At 37.1% G+C, this 19244-nt stretch overlaps 1 protein-coding gene across 2 annotated transcripts in view; it reads right to left on the bottom strand.

Moving 5' to 3' along the window:
• Positions 1–4435: 4435 nt before the first annotated feature.
• Positions 4436–19244, bottom strand: part of ribc2 (RIB43A domain with coiled-coils 2) — a 30909-nt gene continuing 16100 nt past the window's right edge. For both annotated transcript variants that reach the window (XM_039770183.1, XM_039770184.1), the window contains exons 4-7: positions 17905–18023; positions 15209–15436; positions 6956–7122; positions 4436–4724 (exon numbers count right to left, since the gene is read on the bottom strand). In XM_039770183.1, the coding sequence (XP_039626117.1) occupies positions 4664–4724; positions 6956–7122; positions 15209–15436; positions 17905–18023 (575 nt within the window). In that variant the 3' untranslated portion in view covers positions 4436–4663. The remainder of the gene's footprint in view (positions 4725–6955; positions 7123–15208; positions 15437–17904; positions 18024–19244) is intronic.

The following is a 19244-nucleotide window of genomic DNA, read 5'->3' as shown; positions in this document are numbered from 1 at the left end:
CTCCAATGTAATGCCAAGGAGTCCAGTCCAAACTATAATGTTAAACTGTTAAATAAACAAAGCAGCAATAGAGGAAGGAGCAAGTCAAAGTAACAAAGGCCAAAGACAAAGCTGCTGAGTCAACCTACACGACACCTACCCCCACTCACTGTCTGTCTTCAGGGTTGGATTGTCTACTTTCCCATATCTCATGGACTGCACTTCTTTTTTATAACAGTAAGCTTCCAGGACATTTCTCATTCCTGAGGACTAAATTCTGGTCTGAAGTATCCCTAAACCCCTCACCTAGATCACTTAAAGGCTAAGGTCAACAGCACTTCTGGGTTGAGGTCCAATCCACTGTGGGTATAGTAGCACTGGTCTCCCAGTCATGGAGATCTCATTCCAGTTAGACATATGTAGGATGAGATGAAACAAGTGGTTTGAAATAAGAGATCCACCTCCAGCACATTAAGGTCACATCCCAGTATGCCCCAATTTTGATAGCTGGTGGATCCCATGCAATACCCCTGTGACCTAGAGTTAGAAAAAGTTCACCAGCACTCTGGAATGTTATAAAAGGCCACTGAGTGAGGCTGCCATTGAGATGGACATTCAGCCAACATCCCTAAATTTAAGGGGGCAACACCCAACCAGGGTAACCCCATAGAAGTTCCATTAAACCAGCAGATTGAGAGAGAGAGAGAGAGTAGCATCCATGTTGTTACAAAGTCAATGTGCTATGGAGGAAATCAGGGGCCAACAGACTATAAAGTATTGCAAAAACGACCATATAAACTCTATAATGTGTCGATGCAGTTTTTGTATACAGTGCAATTAAAAATAAATTCAATTTTGCATATTGTGCTGCAAAATCACTCTGTTCTTTTTACCAAGTAAACAACTCCAGTCAATTAGAAAAACTAATTATTCTACATCAACATGCAGGAAGCATTATTACAGGCGATTAGGTTTGCATATATGATCATTCATTTAAAATAAGAAATCTATTTTTTCAGTGAGGACGTTCTACAGCTACATATGAATGAATATACTTTTCTTAGACTTTTGTGGAAATGTGACAGACAAACAGTAACAATGTGTGCATTTGCCTGGGTTGGCTCCTGCCTTTGCCATTACTGCAAATCTTCCTTATGGAGGAAAAACAGCTTTATAAAATGGATGGATGGAGAATTACAGTAGCTTATCAATTTAATCGATTCTTCCTAGATAAATGACGACTCCCAGGACTTGCCAAAATACTTTTTTAAAAGCTCCACTTGATGGTTGTATTCTCAGTATATTTGAGATGTTAAAAAATCCAAGAAAAATAGAATCAAATTAAACAGAACTAGCAAAGACATTTCTAATGATATAAATTATATTTATGCAGTATTGGAATAATGATTAACAGAAAAACCCAAAAGACAATATTTATATGAGGATTTAATCATCATTTCAATGCTAAGTTAAAATTTGTCCGAAATTAATTGTCAAAGAAAGAGCTAAGCATAGAGTGCTCAGTTCACGCAAAGCGATCCATAAAACTGTGTGACACTGAATGCCAACTCCTTAAAGTCTAATGTGGACTTCTTAAACTTCCTTGTTTCTATTTTCCTTTTTAGTCAAAATAAATGTCCATATTTATCAACTTTTAGTCCATGATGAATGAATCGTGCATCAAAAAGTATTAATCAAGACCACCTAAGATGGAAATCCATCTCTTGCACATGCTTAAGCAAGAAACACACTTTATTATATATAGCACCTTTCGGTATGGAAAACCTTTGCAAGATGTACATAGTTACTCTAGAATTTTTTTACACATCTTATATATAAACATCTACGCCTGGAAGTGTGTGTGTCTATCTGGAAGTGAGAGGTGGAGTCGGGGTAAGAGGATACACAAGCGAGGCCAGCACACACACACGCGAAACATCCGAAGAAAGAGTCACTTGCTTGACCACTAATATAGAAGCGAGGTGAGCACATCGGCAAAACGGTATCCCTTTTACATTTCCTAACGCAGTTAATACATAAGCGAGGCAAGCAGTTCGGCCAAACGAATCCTCCAAGGAAAGAGATGCCCAGAGTAGTTCCTTTCAATTACCTGACATCTCCTTAACCTGCAATTGCTCCGTCCTGGGTATGACGTTAATCTGCATCCATCCCTGCATGAAGGCCCTCCAACCTGCAGGGAAGCACTTGTGGGTGGGTGGCAGAATTGGCACTCCAGCCACTACAAAAAAACCTCACAGTGTTCCACTCCATCTGAACTAGTGTGGTGCTGAGGTATCACCCCTTGCATGGCTGCACTCGGGTCCTAATCTGGGATCCTGAGTTGGTCTGCCATGTGGTGGGTGCAGCAATGCGTTGTTGATTTCAATAGTTTTTAGGACCCTGGGCTTTTTACAGCATGGGCTTACACGGCTAGTTTCTTTATTTACTGGCAGGTTTTGTAACTTGTAACAAGTCATCTGGAACCATCAACTTTGTGTTTTATACTTAGAACACTACAAAAGAATTAAAGTCATGCTGTAATGCCTCCTCAATCGTGGGTTTTAAGTCCTGGCTCTGATGTAAAATTTTGCACATTCTCCCTATGTCTGTGTAGGCGTTCCTGGATAATCAGGTTTTCCTCCTACATCCCCAAAGGATAATGAGAGCCATGAAGGGCTGCCCAAATTATATTGGATCTTTGAAAATTGCATGTTATATCGCTCACTTACACACCTTAAAGGAACATTCTATTCACCTTGGTAATATATATTTGCTATGTTTGTTAATTAAACAAGAATGTAATTTTACACAGTCTCACTTTAAGTAACACCAAATGGATAAATGTTTAAGATATTATAAGATCTTCTTCATTTTTTTTTCAGTCCTTGGACCTTCTATGGCTGCGGGTGTTCAATCCAAACAATTTCTAAATCAGTGTGTTATTCTTAACTTTTAACTAATCTCCTTCTCTTGTGACCTGTCCTTTTATTCTCTTACTCTGCTAAATTCTGAAGTATTTGTAATTTAAAGTTTTCTTTGCTATTTTCTTTTCAATTCACTCTTTTCTATACTTGTATGAAAATGCTAATAAATCTGAATCTAAAGCACCTACTTCGGTGTCACATTTATTTGTTTGCTCATTTGTTAGTGAGCGGACAAGTGACAATGGCAGTGTAGTAGTGGCTTCCCTTTAACAGTCAGTGTTCTTTGTACCTCTGTCTGCACTGCTCAATGCATTTGGATGCAATTACTGGAGCAAACTCTACAGAATGAGGGAAATTAAAAAGAAAAAGAAAAGCATTCTTTGCCTTTGAAAGCTATAGTAAAAAATACTTATACTAATAAACAATTAAATCGAATAAAAGTAGGAGTGATGCACTCATCGTGCAATTGGTTGAAATAAAAATCTGCAGCCATGGGGGTCCCCCAGGATGGAGCTGAAGCACCCAACTCTGCATAACAATCAATGTGTGAAAGGAAAAACAAACAACTGGGAATATGAGGACTGAAATAAAAGTTAATTCATTTATTGTGACTGCATGGTGTGTTACTCCAATGATTTTATACATTTTTGCTTTTTTACTGTTGGTGATGTCTGTGCTGCTGCCTTCAGAGTGCTTCACCAGTCCTGCTGATGCCTATGCCGGTGCCTCCATATGCATGTTGAAGTTGTACATGAATGTCAGCTGTGAGGATTTCCTCCTTCAGAGGAAATTTAGTTTTAATATCATGTTGAAATAACATGCCCTTGACAGCCCTTTTCCTACACATAAACAAGTATGGAGGCAGGTGATGTCACTTTTCATTCAGGAATAAGATCACAAACGGACATACTAGTTATGGGACCATGCACTTTAGTATTGTCGAGTGATTCACTATAATTCCAATATGATCATTACCTTTTTATCATATATACTAGCGGGCTTTGCCCCCTACTAGCTTCGCAATCCATCCCCCTCCCCACCTGGGGGCACGCTTGACACTCGTCACTTCGCTTCTCTGCTGCTCGTGTTGTGAAGGGGGGAGGCTGAACGCACGCTAAGGAAATGTAGAAGGGTCAGCTGCTGCTGTCGAGGTGCGTGTTCTGCATGTCGCGCTGCGCGACGATCATTTAAAAGCCTGTACAGCTGCTGTCCTTTTGTCTCACTTCCTTGTCTTGTGGGACATTAAAGTGTCTCCGAGAAATTGTTTGTAAGTAGGGCGTGACGTGCAAGTATTCTCGAGGGACTTCAAAGTGTCTCTCTGAGATGATGAGGTCTCGACCCAAAATTTTATATTATATATATATATATATATATATATATATATATATATACATATTATCATAAAAAAGTAGTGATCATATTAGAATTACAATGAATATACAGGTATATAATATACTGTACATATATGCTTGTATGTATGTTGTGGGTATTTATTGATCTGTATTTATATAAGCACACAAACACACACTATGTATTAATTCATTATTTACTTTCTAGTTCTGAAACATTATGTATTTTAGGATAGAAAATTGCACTGAAATTAAACAAACCAGTGGTAAACACAGATGCGATTGCAAGAGTGCAATGACCAAACAGTGAAATGTCTTCCTGGGTATCCCAAAGTGTCAGACTGAGCTGAAGTGTGTAATTCAGTGATGTAGGTCTCTCCTGGTAAGTGAGTCTTCAAGAATTCTGCCGGTTTAACGATGTCCCCGTACTACTTGCTCTAGGAATGCACACTCCAAAAGAGGCTGGTAATTTCTGCAAGAAAACAGACAGGGTTAACCAGTGTATTGACTTGCTGTAGCTAACAATGGTTGATACTATACAGTTACTTATTATTACAATTTGGTCTGCTGAGGGGAGGGGGAAGCATGACATCAGGAGGAGGGAGCTGGACGGGGCCCTCCTCACTCATGCGCCATTCTCTGTTCGAGTTGGTCTACTTGTTGCAACGTTTTGGAGAGTAGCTTGCCTCCACTTAGCTAGCGACACCTGTTTGTTTATTGATTTTTGAAATTTGTCCTGTTTCACTTCTATGCGGGTGGAGCTGCAGGGGACAGCTAGTCATTTATATGATTATGGTTTATAGGGCTGTATAGTAAAATTATAATGGTATAATCTTAATAATTGTAACTTACCTAGCAGGCTGGTGGGTTAAATACAGACTTGCTTTATCAATCCTTGTATATATTGCTGTTTAAGGATTAGTTATATTTCACTCAAGTGACATACAGTACATTCAATCTTTTAACAGAAATGTGAAATACAAAAATAAAAAAAAGAAGAAAGAATGTCAATACAAATTGGTTTCCACATTTTGTCTGCAATGTCATGTCTCAAGCACATATTTTTGTCTTGCAGACAGACTCAGAGATGATTCCATTCCAGGCATCTTTGGGCACTTGCCATTGTGTGCTCTCTAAAGAATTTGTAAAGCAGCTGGTATTCATCTTTGTTTGTTGGGTCACACCTTTCTGTTTTATTAATTCTTTATTAGTTTTGCAGATTCAGGACAGATATCAGTACACAGTCATTGGATGTGAGTCACTTGCACACTTACAGTAACTACAGTCTGAAATGTATGAATGTAGTCTCAATTGGCTTGTACAGTCAAATACAGCCAATATGGATTTTTCAAGTCGTTTTTTTAGCTATTTCCAGGATGTGTAATTCTATATGTATGCACTTAACTCTTTTGTGTTGTTATTATGTAAGGTAAAAAAAATATATATGAAAATAGTCTGCTGAGGAAATTGCCTTGTTGCACCATCTATGTGTGAATCCAATTTTCCTCTAACTCATGCTGATTCAAGGGTACATCAAAGCCCCCATAAGCCCATGCAATCACTACAAGATACTATCCCTGTGATGTGTTTTGACAACTTGTTGAGTCCGTGGCCTGATACATCAAGCTTTTCTGAGGACAAACTCTCAATTAAGCATGAGTACTTCATGAAATGGCTAATTAGTGTATTGGGGCATCTAATGACAGTTTCTCGGAGCTAGCTGCAGTTTGGAGATTCAAAAATAGTGCACTAGCACATTACCTTTAATAATTCCCAAGTGATAAAATTATTTATCCTCAGACACTAGAGGTTATTCATGCTTTGTTTGGGTTATGATTTTAAATATTACATAGTAGCAGCCGAGGAAGTCTACAGCATTGGCAGTTCACAATACCTTTAAAAAGTAGTAGATGACAAAAAAGATCAGATTGATAGCCCAAGTACATCTAAAAAAACACATAAGCTAAATAAAACACTTGGTGGGGATAAGATAGACACAATGAAGTAAATCCTTTTTGAAGAGTCTACTCAAATCTTGCACAAAACAAGCCTATTGCCATGTCCTCCTAATGAGAATGTTATCTTTTTCTATTTGCTTACAATTATCTGTGCTTAGCTCTAAGGACATGTATTTTGATGTTTTAGTATCCATCCATCCATCCATTTTCCAACCCACTCAATCCGAACACAGGGTCACGGGGGTCTGCTGGAGCCAATCCCAGCCAACACAGGGCACAAGGCAGGAACCAATCCCGGGCAGGGTGCCAACCCACCGCAGGACACACACAAACACACCAAGCACACACTAGGGCCAATTTAGAATCGCCAGTCCACCTAACCGACATGTCTTTGGGCTGTGGGAGGAAACCCACGCAGACACAGGGAGAACATGCAAACTCCACGCAGGGAGGACCTGGGAAGCAAACCCGGGTCTCCTAACTGTGAGGCAGCAGCGCTACCACTGCACCACCGTGCCGCCCTGTTTTAGTATTTCAAAATATTTATATTATTTCCCATTTCTAATAAAATTTAAACTTTATAACTTTTTTGCAGCGTTTGGTCATTAAAACAAAAGAAATGAAAGCTCATTTGCTGAGTAATTTCAAGAATATTAGTCTAATTATTCTAATATTAATATTAGAAAGATGGTGAATCTACAGGTCAACTGAATTTTCAAAGCAAGGTTGTATTCTTGACACTTACTGAGCCTTTTGCTCTACAGAGAGATGTTTATTGGTGTCATCCATAGCTCTGCGGAGTCCTTTGTTGATTCGCGTCTGATGACGCTCCATGAGTATTGCAGCACGATCACTGCTGATCCGCCGCTGGTCCCATTCATTCACATGGTTTTTCTCTTCCTCCTTGGACCTCTGTAGGAATACAGCACAACTCAACAAAAGGAAATGGTTGGAAGCTTCTGTCAAATTTATGTGAGAGACTAAAAGCAGTACAGTAGATCATATAAATGCTGATGCCAAACATATGCATTTTTATAATGATGGCATAATCTTCATAGTAAACACATACTGAACGTAGAACAATAATTAATTTCAATGATAGTTCTCTAATTTAATGAAAGTCCCCTGTGTTGTCATTTAATTACAGAATAAGCCATACGATCAGCTCTCCCATTTCATTTGCTCTGTTCAATTCAAAAAAGTGTAGTATTTAAACAAGACTGTTTTTTCTTGAAGAGAAATACATGGCTTCATAAACAGTGCAGATAAAGAGTGTTTAATTAAATTAATTCTAAGTACTTTGCCATAGTTCTAAACTTGGACCGTCCTAAACTCCCTACCCTACCTCCCTTTCCCTGTTTTAAATAATCCTCAACTAACCTACTCATATGCCTTCCCAATACACTGTTACCCTAGCTGTTCAAATGTAACTCATCATGGCAGAACAGGTCCCATTTGTTTCTAAAGGAGTGCCAATGTCCCATAACTCCGGAGAAGAGCAAATTGTCAGTTCTGCTCCAAAGTTTGGACTTTGCTCGCCATGTTCAGTACATACTGTCTTAATGTTTGTGTTTCCTGTTAAACCCTCAAAAGCAGACGTCCAACATAGCAGGGCGCTGTGTCTTTAAGTAGGCAATTGTGACATGCAGAGAAGGCACACAATATAATCTACATTTCAGCATTTTTCTGTTGTAAATGATTTATTTAAGTGAGTGGTTGTGTGCATTTCATTACAGTATTGCTTTAACTTTGACCTTAAAATCCCATCCCTCATATTATAGTTACACAAGTCTGTTGTAACCCCTTTGCTTATTTAATTTTGGGTTTTTTTACAGTATTGACTTCTTAAGCTTTGACGTTCTCCCTAAAGCTGGACGATTCATAAAGCTTGATGATGGTTCATTTTGAATGAATCCTTTAAGCAATCATATGAATTGATTCACCAGAATGAAGTAAATCAATTCAGCAGAGCGCAACACTAGTGCTTGAAAGCTTGTGTGATGATGCCATTTTTAATTTTGTATCTAGATGTTTAAAATATATGTCTGATTTATAACTCCCATGATTCTTGTTTATCTCTCTCTATATATAAAATCCAACCTCTGTCTGTCTGTAAGTCAGCCCGTTTTTCACGAAGAGAACTACTTAATGGATTTAGATTGTGTTTTTTTCTATAATTTGCTTGAACATTCCTATTGATTTTGTGACTTCGTTCATCATGCTAAGTATTATAGTTTAGTTATGGCACTGATTTACTTGAGCGAATCCGAGAGACAGGGTGCAGGCCGAGAGGAGGGTGAGGCGGGCCCTCTTCACTCGCGTGCCAGCCTCCATTCGAGTCGCTGTACCGCTCGACACATGTTGGAGCGTACCTTGTCTCTGCTTAGCTAGTGATACCTGTTTGAACAGCAGACATCATCTAGAGATCGTTAAAGAGTAACGTTTGACATTTTGGAGAGAGAGATCACAGCTATGTGTGTTTTAGATGATACTAGCTCAATGACAGAGATATCACGACCACGTGCTCTTCTCCCCACGCAGGGGATGCTCTCCCATCACAGCTGAATATGATCAGATACAGTGGCAACGTTTGACGTTAGAGCATACCTACCTTCCGCTTGCCTGAGATACCTTGCCAACTCTTTACATTTTTGGTAAAGAGACCACAGCTACATTCTCACCCCGATAGCAAAAAACATATATATTGTATATCAAAAGGCCCTCAGATATGAAAGCCATCAATATAAATTCTTTTCAATACAAATTATTACTTTTTTTTTTATTGATTTTTAAAGTTTGTCTTGTTTCACTACTACATGGGCGGAGCCACGGGGGACAGCTAGTTTATGATACTTTCAAGTTTGGATTAAATCATTACACAAGAATGAGTTGCAGAGTTCTCACTCACTTATGATACAATACAGAAATTCATACCTTTGTGCAACAACACACCAAAACTGAATACATTTATATTAAAATGTACTCATTGTGTCTTTGAATAATTACTTTTAATGAGATTCCTATATGTAAACAGAATATTAAACATGAATTAGTTTTTGTCCTTCTGTAAATTCAACAAATTAAATTACAGTCACACAAAGCTGAACCTCATAAAGATTATTATTCTTATTTGTAATATTTATTTTGTTTTTTCCAGCTTTTCTTTATTTATATGCACCCTAGCATAGACATTTTAATGGCTCACTAACTGCACCAGCAAAGATCATATATTAAAGTTTGCAATAAGTCATTATCTATGTAGGAGCTGTGTAATTCTTGTTCACTCGGACCCCTGAAAAAGTTGTAAAATTATTGTTCACTTATGATTCCCAACTTGAATCAAACCCATGGCTTTCGGGTAGCTTGTAAACTATGAAGCAAATCCCAAAAAACACTGTGCTGTTTGTTAGTAGCCGTTTTGCAAAGTTTTGCCAAAAACAGATTATTTAATATGGTGAAAATAAATGCAACAAAGCAGAATGGCAATATTGCATCACATTATTTTAAATGTGCATTTTTTTCAGTATGTTTTGTTTGTAGACAAAGTGTTTATACGGTGTGAATTATCAGTAAGTAAAGTGAATTGTTATTTGTGTGCTGGCTAATGTATAATTATTATGCAACTAGAGGGATGTGTAATTAAACATGCACCATGCTAGTGACATACAGTATATAAAATTGTGATTTTTCCAAAGGGGACCCCAAACCCCAGCCCACAGATTGTGCCAGGCCTGGATCCTAGGGGATGGATTAAATGTGAGTGGTGAATCAAATTAATTCACTAACTTAATAGGGTAGTTCAAAAGAACTGAATCAGTAAAGTGAACAGCAATGCCTACCACGACTTTCTCTTTGACATTTTCTGGTAGTTGCTCTGGCACAGCAGATGGAGGTTATAACAACATTCTGACACGCATGCTACCCCATTTAAACAAGCTGTTTTTGTACTGGATAAAACAGAAAAATAGTTATATCACATAATTGGTGCAACATGATTGGATATCATGGCAAAGGCAAAATCTTACAGAAACGATCAAATCATCATGTTGAACAAGCCTAGCTGTCACTGATGTGTTAGACCTCGTATTATGACAGAATGGCAAACATTTGTCAATTCTGATACACTTTTTGAGATGTACTCTGTACAGTCCCAAATCAGTGCTTACAGTGTATAATGTTCAGTGTACAATTCAAGCAAAATGCTAAAGAAAAGATCATCACCTTTCATTTAATGCATCTTTTTATTATTATCATACAAACTAGTTTGAATCAATGTGTTTAGAAATAGTTCAGAGGAGGTCTGTGAAAAATGGCTAAGGACAAATGATGCACTCCAGGCAAAACGTTCATTTTAAAGTCAAATATAATGACATTTAAAGTGAATAAAAAAAAAGTGCCTCAAAATGTGTTAGAAAACGCTTATGTTTAATTGTGCCTGCAGTAACCAAACAATATTATTTTTCATGGCTTTTCTTTAGGAGATGTGGTGGCTTTAGCATTTCTACTAGTGGCTTAAGCCCCCACAGGCCATCCCATGGCATTGTCCCAACAGCTGTGGCAAACAAAAAAAAGTTCCTTTTTGGTTTTCAGCACTAAAGTTTTAACAATTGTATGGATTTTTCTGTTCCTAGACTCAAAGCAGTCATGTGAGGTGATGCCTTCCTGCTTAAAGCAAAAAACAGTTACAGCGTCAATTTGAAACTTACAAACTATGAAATAGTCAACATGGATTTAGATTAAGAAATCCAGTTAAAAAGAAATAAGAAGAAGAAATTAGTGCACTCCAAATATATTTGTTCACTGCGGTTAGTTTAGTAAACCGATTTTGTTGCTAAATGGATTCCCCTTTTACAGTCAAATACAGCAGTACTCAAAACCATGTTTTTTGCATAAAAGTTTGAATTAAATTCTGACATCTGCACAAAGCCTCAGATTTTAATATGAAGGTTATTTACTGCATTTTCTGGATGCTGATCAATCAAACCAATGTTTTCCCTGCTTAGACTCATCTGATTTGCTTCAAAGCTCATCTAATTGTAACCAAACACAAAATGCACATGTGCAGCAAGTCTCTGAGTGAAATAAAATAAAAAAAACAAAGTTTAAACTGAACAATTCAAATGTTATTGAAAACATATCTAAAAAATATTCATTCCAAAATTTAAAAAAGCCCTTGCCAACTGGACAGTAGTCAATGCTGCTGTCCAACAGTGTAGTGCCCTGGTTTCCAGTCTCACCACTAGTAGCTGACTATGTTCTTTTTACACATTGTTCCAATGTTTGTACGCAACGTCCTCTGGTTACTGATACTCCTCCACATCCCCAGAGACGTGCATACTACATTAACTGATTAAAAAGTCCAAATTATACAGAAGTGGGCTCACTGATGGACTGGCACCCCATCTTAGGCTGCTTACTGCAGCCAGGTTAGGCTCCACAACCCTGAATAGGAATAATCAGGTTTGTAAATGCTTTTAAAATAGTGTAGATATTCTTACACATTTTAGAGCAGAGCTAAAAAGAAAGAACCTGTTTGTCATGTATGAGCTTTTCTGCTTTTATTTTAGTTTGCTCATTAAAAACTTGTAAGTGTGGTGTAGTGATTAAGACTTTGGACTTAAAAACCCTATGGTTGTGGGTTTAAATCCCGCTACTGACAGTGTGTCACCCTGAGCAAGTCATTTCACCTGTCTGTGCTCCAATTGGAAAACCAACAGAAATGTAACCAGTTTTATCATAAATATCATAACTTAACACAGAACACAGACTTATCATAAATACGTCACCTTATTTAAAGGCACCAGCCATATAAGTAAATGTAAACTTGCTATCCTCCAGTTAAAAGGGTGAAGAATTTGATTTGAGCTTCTAGCAGAGCACAGTTATATTTACTTCATGCAGAAGTCCAGTGAGGACCTTATCAGTTCTGTTAATGTTCTGTGGGTCTTACTGCCATATCACAGTGTGTTAAATTAACTGGTAAATTTAAACTGGACTACAAACAAATTAGCTTACAATCCCATAAGTTCTACTATTATAACAATAAGTTTGTAAAATACAAAATCACCCATTGGTTTTGTCACGTATGTCTGTCTGTCTGTTGACATAAAAAAACTCAGCTTGCAGTTGAACGATTTCAGTAAAATTAGAAATTTAGCAGGAGAGTTCAGTTTTTGTTGACATATCTTGAATAAGCCAAATTTTTGAAATTTAGAAATTCTAAATTGTCTGTTTAAAAGCTATCTATGGAACCAGAATTAATTTATCTACTGTAGAATAGTGAATTCAACTTGCACAGTATATTTTCCTCTTTCACATGTCTGGCAGAAACTTCTGATGGCAAAACAAATTCCCAGTACAAGTTATTGAAATGCCAGCAGAATCAGGAATGTGCAGCCTGGGGCTCGCAGTCACCTTAGCTGCTTGTGTGTTCATGGGCAGACTTCAAAGGAGGTTTGAACTCTCCTTTGGGAATTTCCTTTAAAAGCTTTATGTTTTAAGAAATATTAACTAGTTAGACATAGACCTTCGACAGGCAATATAGGACATCAATCAATGCCATTTTTACATCTACTTAATTGGACTCAGCTACTGAACCACCACAAGCCTATTTTGGCACGGTTTGTAACAACATAATATTGTAAAATGATATTAAAACATGTGTTTTATATACCCTACTTCTAATTACTTTCTGTTGTCGCTGTTATTTTTTAAATATGACTCATTGTTACCACAATACTCAAATAAAAATGACGTATCTGTCCCTTTGATAAATAAGCAACTATGTAAAAATTCTCCCACTTCCAAAACAGTTGTCTACCTAGAATGTTACACTTAATTTAATATGTAAATGCATAAAATGCATGCAAATATAACATCACGTGCTAATTTTCTGATTTGTAATTTAGAAATTAGGAAAGGAAAAGGAAAGGAGGACAAGAGAGGACACATTGAAAGTTTCATTAAGTTGGTTTCCTTAGCAGTGCTTGAAGTGGAACCAAATCATTTTTGTTGGCTTTTCTGTTCTCGTGATACAGTTTTCAGCACATAGTTCTACGGATGTAACAGTCGAAAGGTGTAATTTTGAGTATGTTTAGATACTCACCTTGTATCAAAGAGTGGGGTGCCATTTGTCCCCTTACAGTTTTGAGCACATTGACATTTCCCAGGTTTTTAGGTTTGCCTGCCAGATGGAGGACAAAAAGCAGGAAATATCCTCCTTTTGACTGGCAAACCTAATCATGCCTTAATGCTCTCAACAACATTTATTTATATAGCACATTTTCATACAAAAAATGTAGCTCAAAGTGCTTTACAAAATGAAGAATAGAAAAATAGAAAACACAATAAAAAATAAAAATAAGTCAACATTAATTAACATAGAATAAGTAAGGTCCGATGGCCAGGGTGGACAGAAAAAACAAAAAAAAAACTCCAGACGGCTGGAGAAAAAAAATAAAATCTGCAGGGATTCCAGACCAAGAGACCGCCCAGTCCCCTCTGGTTCTGGTCCCAGGTTCCTTTTAAGACTCACTTGCCTTTACTTGGCATTAGAGTATATGCCTTAGAGATTTTCTCCTTCAGTAACTATTTTTATTTATTTATTTTTGTATGTTATTTTGTTGGTGACACAAGAATTATAAATGAATAACAGCCATATGCCTGCTACCCTATACAGTAAAACCTTGGATTGCGAGTAACTTGGTTTGTGAGTGTTTTGCAAGACAAGGTAAAATTTTTAATAAGTTTTAATTTGATAAATGAGCAAGGTCTTGCAATACGAGTAGTATGTATACTCTCTGTCTGCCGAACATCACGTGGGGATTGTGGGTAATTGTCTCCCATGCTCGGTCTCAGTCGGCGTGCCTCACTCATATAGTCAACATCTGTATGAGTGTATACTGTTTACTATAGCATGGTGACCATGTGTGTGTGCTGTAACATGAGAATCCATGTCATGCACCCCAAACCATGAGTCTCAGTACTTTAGCCACACCAGCTTTATTCAGCATGTAACAGTAACAGCACAGTTATTTATTGTAGTGGGATCTGCTGCTTTCCTATACAGAGACACAGCAATCAGGCAGGGTCATGCCATGTTAGTGGCTAAGTAATACTATGCCCTTGCATTTATAATGTGCCTTGCATCACCCATCGAGGGTAGGCACTTAAAGCTTGACCGCAATCTTTTCTGATTCACTTTTATGGCGAACTGCTACAGTGCTGGGAGCCTGCGGTTGCTTCGGGATGCTGTTCCATGTCTTGTCTCGTTGGGGGGGAATCAAAAAAGAGTTTAGAAACCTTACAGTGCGTAAAGCATTTTTTTTATTTTGTGTCCAAGTGTAGTGACTCTTTAGGCAAAAGCAACTGTCACTGGATAGGTTTCCTTGTTAAAGTCGCAAAAAAAAGAAAAAGATTCCAGTGAGCCAACAGATAGCAGGGATTCTGTTAGTTAGAGTGAAAGTCCTACACAATAACTCTCCTCCTCCTCCTCTCCTCTCTCTCGTCTCCCTCACACCAGCAACGATCCTTTTTAAAGGTAAAGTGCAGGTTTAATTTGTTTTACGTATTTTTACTTTACATTTTTTTTATTAATCATTTTAATATATTTGTGGGTTGTGAAACGAATTATCTGAGTTTACATTATTTCTTATGGCGAAATTTGCTTTGATATATGAGTGCTTTGGATTACAAGCACGTTTCCAAAACGAATTATGCTCGCAAACCGAAATTCCACTGTAAATGAATAACAGCCGTATGCCTGCTACCACCATAATAGGTCCTGAATCCTTATAAATGTGGATTTAGAAATATTTGTAAACAATTTTACTTGTATTTTTATTTGTATTTTTCATTATTTTGATACTCTGTGAGACAGCTAATGGTATTACAAACCATGTAAAATAATTGAAACATTAGCAAACAATGGATTGAAAAGTAACAAAATGTAATTGATTTTTAAATGATTAAAATTAGTTAGAAAAGGAAAAACAACTACCTGTTTCTCATGGATTTGCTTCTCCCAAGTGTTCCGTATCTCTTGAAGCTGTGCTGAGTTCATCCCTTTCCACCGATCGGGAATAACACGATGTGGTCCAAACGCACTGATGGCTTGATCGGGGTTTTCTGAAATCAAGTCTCCTTGGAGAACATTTGAAATTTCAGCCATGTTATCTTGCTCCTCAAGCTCCTTTTCCTGTTTTTTCTTTAATGATTTTTCAGTTGCCTGAAAGACATTTTGAAAGTTAATATTAACTATTTTGAAGCTTCTATAAGTGTTTGGCACTAGTTAAGATTTAAACCAGAGCAGTATGACAAGACACTCATACACATTTGATTTGTTAACACCCTTTACACTAATGACAGGAAACTGGAATATTCAAAAAAGTGTATATATAACCATGGATACCATTTTCTAAATCACAACACATTTATTATGTTAGCCTTTTTATTTCTGGATAGATAGATAGATAGATAGATAGATAGATAGATAGATAGATAGATAGATAGATAGATAGATAGATAGATAGATAACTAATAAGGGATAACTAATGAACCAGTTAAAAATAACATTCCAGTTCAATATTAAGAAAAGTAAACAGTGCTTTCAGGCATTCACAGTTAATAAAAAGATAATGTCAATTATATTGACATGATAACACCTCAACTTATTCCAAAACACAGAAGCAAACTGTTCAGAAGTAAAACCCAGCTTCTACATGAAATATTGTGTGCAAGCTATTCCCAGTGATTTAACCTTGTGTGAGCTGTATCTCTTCAGTAATCCCAACCATCATTTAAATAGAGACCAAAGTATAAGAACACTATTTTATTTCACTAGAGATTTCAAGGAAGAATAGGGTTAGGTGTATTTCCACAATCAACCACCAAAACGGTTCTACTTGTAAGATATTTTATTTCCAAAATTATCTAAACCAGTGCATCAATATGTGTACATCAGAAGAAGAAGAACATTGTCCACATAGGCAACTACTTTAAAACACTAAAAGCGGAATGCTGAGGCAGAAAGATGTAGCCAGAACTGTCCAAGTAAAGGTTTAATAGAGAGGGAAAACTAGTGTTAAAATGCTCATATAAATAAAAAGTAGTTTAAAAGAGAAAACAAGACTGTGATCAGAAATTCTAGTTGGATAAATAGAACAATTATTTGCAGGATTCTTGTGGTGATTTAAACTATGCATCCTATCTAATCTTGCCATAGAAAGAAAGGGCCAGTACTTTTTAACCTGTGTATGTTATACCCTCAAAATGTCAACCATATCAGTCTTACTAAACACTGAACATAAGTAAGTGACTGGGTTGGTTGAGGCTCCAGTCCAGTCTCATCCAACTGATTATTTTCTGTAACAATTAAAGTTTCCAACGACAAAGACAAGATTTTCACCTTTATAATATAAATGCAAATCATGATAAACAAAAAAACTCATTGTTCTGCCCCACATGTTGTTAGCTGTTAGCTGTTATTTGTTGAGCTGTGCTCCCCCTTCATCTTGTCATTTATTAACACACCTGTCAGTCACGTCCCACACTCACAGTGGTGTCATAAATGTCTATGAAACTCGTGTAAAGCATGTAAGTCGCCTAATAATCATTTAAATACAATACACCCCACGTGACTCACGTAGGTACCCCTTTATCTCTTGTTTTGGTTCATGTCCGAAGCGTATCATTAAGGTATATAAACCCCGGGTCTGGTTAGTTGTGGTATGCAGCAATCTGAACCTCTGTCTACGTGCTTCTCTTTTTCTTGACCCAACCGTGGAAATCACTTGCCTTTTAACAACGAGGTACGTCCAGTAAAAGCCTTCAAGAAAGATCACTCCTTGCCATTTTTATGGGAAGTGCCGAGTTGTTTAAGCTCTCTGTGGCCGCATTGCATGGACAGTGCGGAGTGAGGCAGAAAACTCATTCTCTGCTTACATCAGGAGCATATAAACTCATAAACTTCCACTCCTACCCTAGTCATGCTTCAGATTTTAATAACCTTCCCTCACTGACTTCTTCCATTGAAATTAATGAATGTTTAAGCTACTTAATCTCAATCTTTAAATGTATAGGTTGTTAATTTTCTAGCCCTAAAGCTACAGTTTGGGGCAGAGCATTCTTTGACCTCATAAATAAATAACTATAACCTCAGACAAATGATCAGCCATATTAACACTCTGTTTACCTTAAACAATCTCCACAAAGATGGACAGGTGAGATGACAGAAGAATCTAAATCACTACCTTCTGCTTCCTTGCCCTTAACAAACACATTTTCACACTGGCACCAGTGCCATCCACACCCTTTGACAGCCCAGCAAAGACAGTGACAACATTCCCAGACATGCTATACTTTCACAGTAATCCACCATTAGCAGATCTGTCTTTCATTTCCCTATTTACAGGCTAAATCCACTCCTGTTCATCACTCATTCCTTAAACTGTACTCTTAATTAACATCATACTTATTCACCTCTATGCCCTTTTATCTGACAGTTGACACAGCTGCAAAGCTACAAGGTCCTTCAAGCATAGATGATTCTGAGCAGCACGCTATCATTTTTCTTTACACTTATCCTATGTGCAAAACGGTATTAAAAACATATTACAGAACAGTATCCAATTTTACCAAATCACATTCTGCTTTGGAATGTTAAAATATTTTCACAGTGCTCACAAAACATCTTACCTTTTTCATATTGAACTCTTTAGTGGCCACAGCATTGCGTTTTCTGATATCTTCATCTATCTTTTGAAGTTCAACTGCTATCCTGTCTAATTGTATTCTTGAGTCATCATAGAGGTCTTCTGCAAAGCAACAGATTTTTAAAAATACATATATTAAAGCCAAAATATTTAATTAGCAAGTTTTTCATGACATTAAATATCTGAATAGTTCAGTGATGACTGACAATGGCCATTACCATCACCATTATCATCAGACCATGGACTCATTATACCTCGATGAAAAGAAATTCTGGGTCTGCGACTCTGGAAAGGGTTACAAAGCTAATTTAAAAGGCCAAGTGGACTTTTTACTTTTTTGATATGGCAAACCCTGCAAGCTGAAATCTGTTCATCACACTTAATGCTAAAAAGTCAAGTTGAGTGTCTCAAACAATTAGAAATAAGCCTCTTGATACAGAATCCACATGTAAGGCAATATCACGTAAAATGTTTCTTAACTAATAGATACAGCATTAATCAAGGCAAGTTAACAGCAAAGGTGCCTACTCAAAAGCTCACCTTCATATATACTGTATATATATAAATATATGTTTAAAACAGTAGAGGGTGTCAACACTTTGCTTAATACAGTAACTCCATACCAATCTATAATTTTATGCTCTGTGCCTTCACTTTTGGTCTTTCTCTAGCAGATTTCCTTTTGACTGAAATGCATATACTGAGCACAGTTATATCTTCCAAAAAGGAATTCTGGTAATCAGGCTTTGAAATCAGATGACAATCTATAAAGAATTTTGGCTTGGAGACCACACACTGAAGTACACGGAAACCATGGTATGTACACCCAACACATTTATGTAGGTGAAACAAGGAGTTAAAGTCACTAACTGTCAGCAGACTTAATTTATGCAAGAAGGAGACAGTTAAAGCACAGACTTAAACCCATGGAGATGCTGTGGCTAGAAAATACATTGAAATAAAAGTGTTCTGTAAGAAGCAGTGGGTCAGAATTCTGCTCCAATACAGTGGAACCTCGGGTCACCATAATTCATTCCAAAACTCTGGTCATAACCCGATTTGGTCATGACACGAAGTCCCCATAGGATTGCATTTAAATGCAATTAATCCGTTCCAGACCATACAAACTGTATGTAAATATATTTTCTTTAAAGATTTTTATGCACAAAAATAGTTAATTATACCATAGATTGCACAGTGTAATAGTAGACTAAATGTAAAAACATTGAATAACACTGAGACAAACACCCAGGCTCCCTGCTCAGCTGCACGTTCACGCCTGTCTGCCTGCCTGCACTCTCTCTCTCTCTGTCTCTCTCGTGC

The sequence above is a fragment of the Polypterus senegalus genome, chromosome 11 (genome assembly GCF_016835505.1).
Source record: "Polypterus senegalus isolate Bchr_013 chromosome 11, ASM1683550v1, whole genome shotgun sequence".
Lineage (NCBI taxonomy): Eukaryota > Metazoa > Chordata > Cladistia > Polypteriformes > Polypteridae > Polypterus > Polypterus senegalus.
Note: the sequence above shows the minus strand (reverse complement) of the source record. Positions and strands in the feature narration are given on the sequence as shown.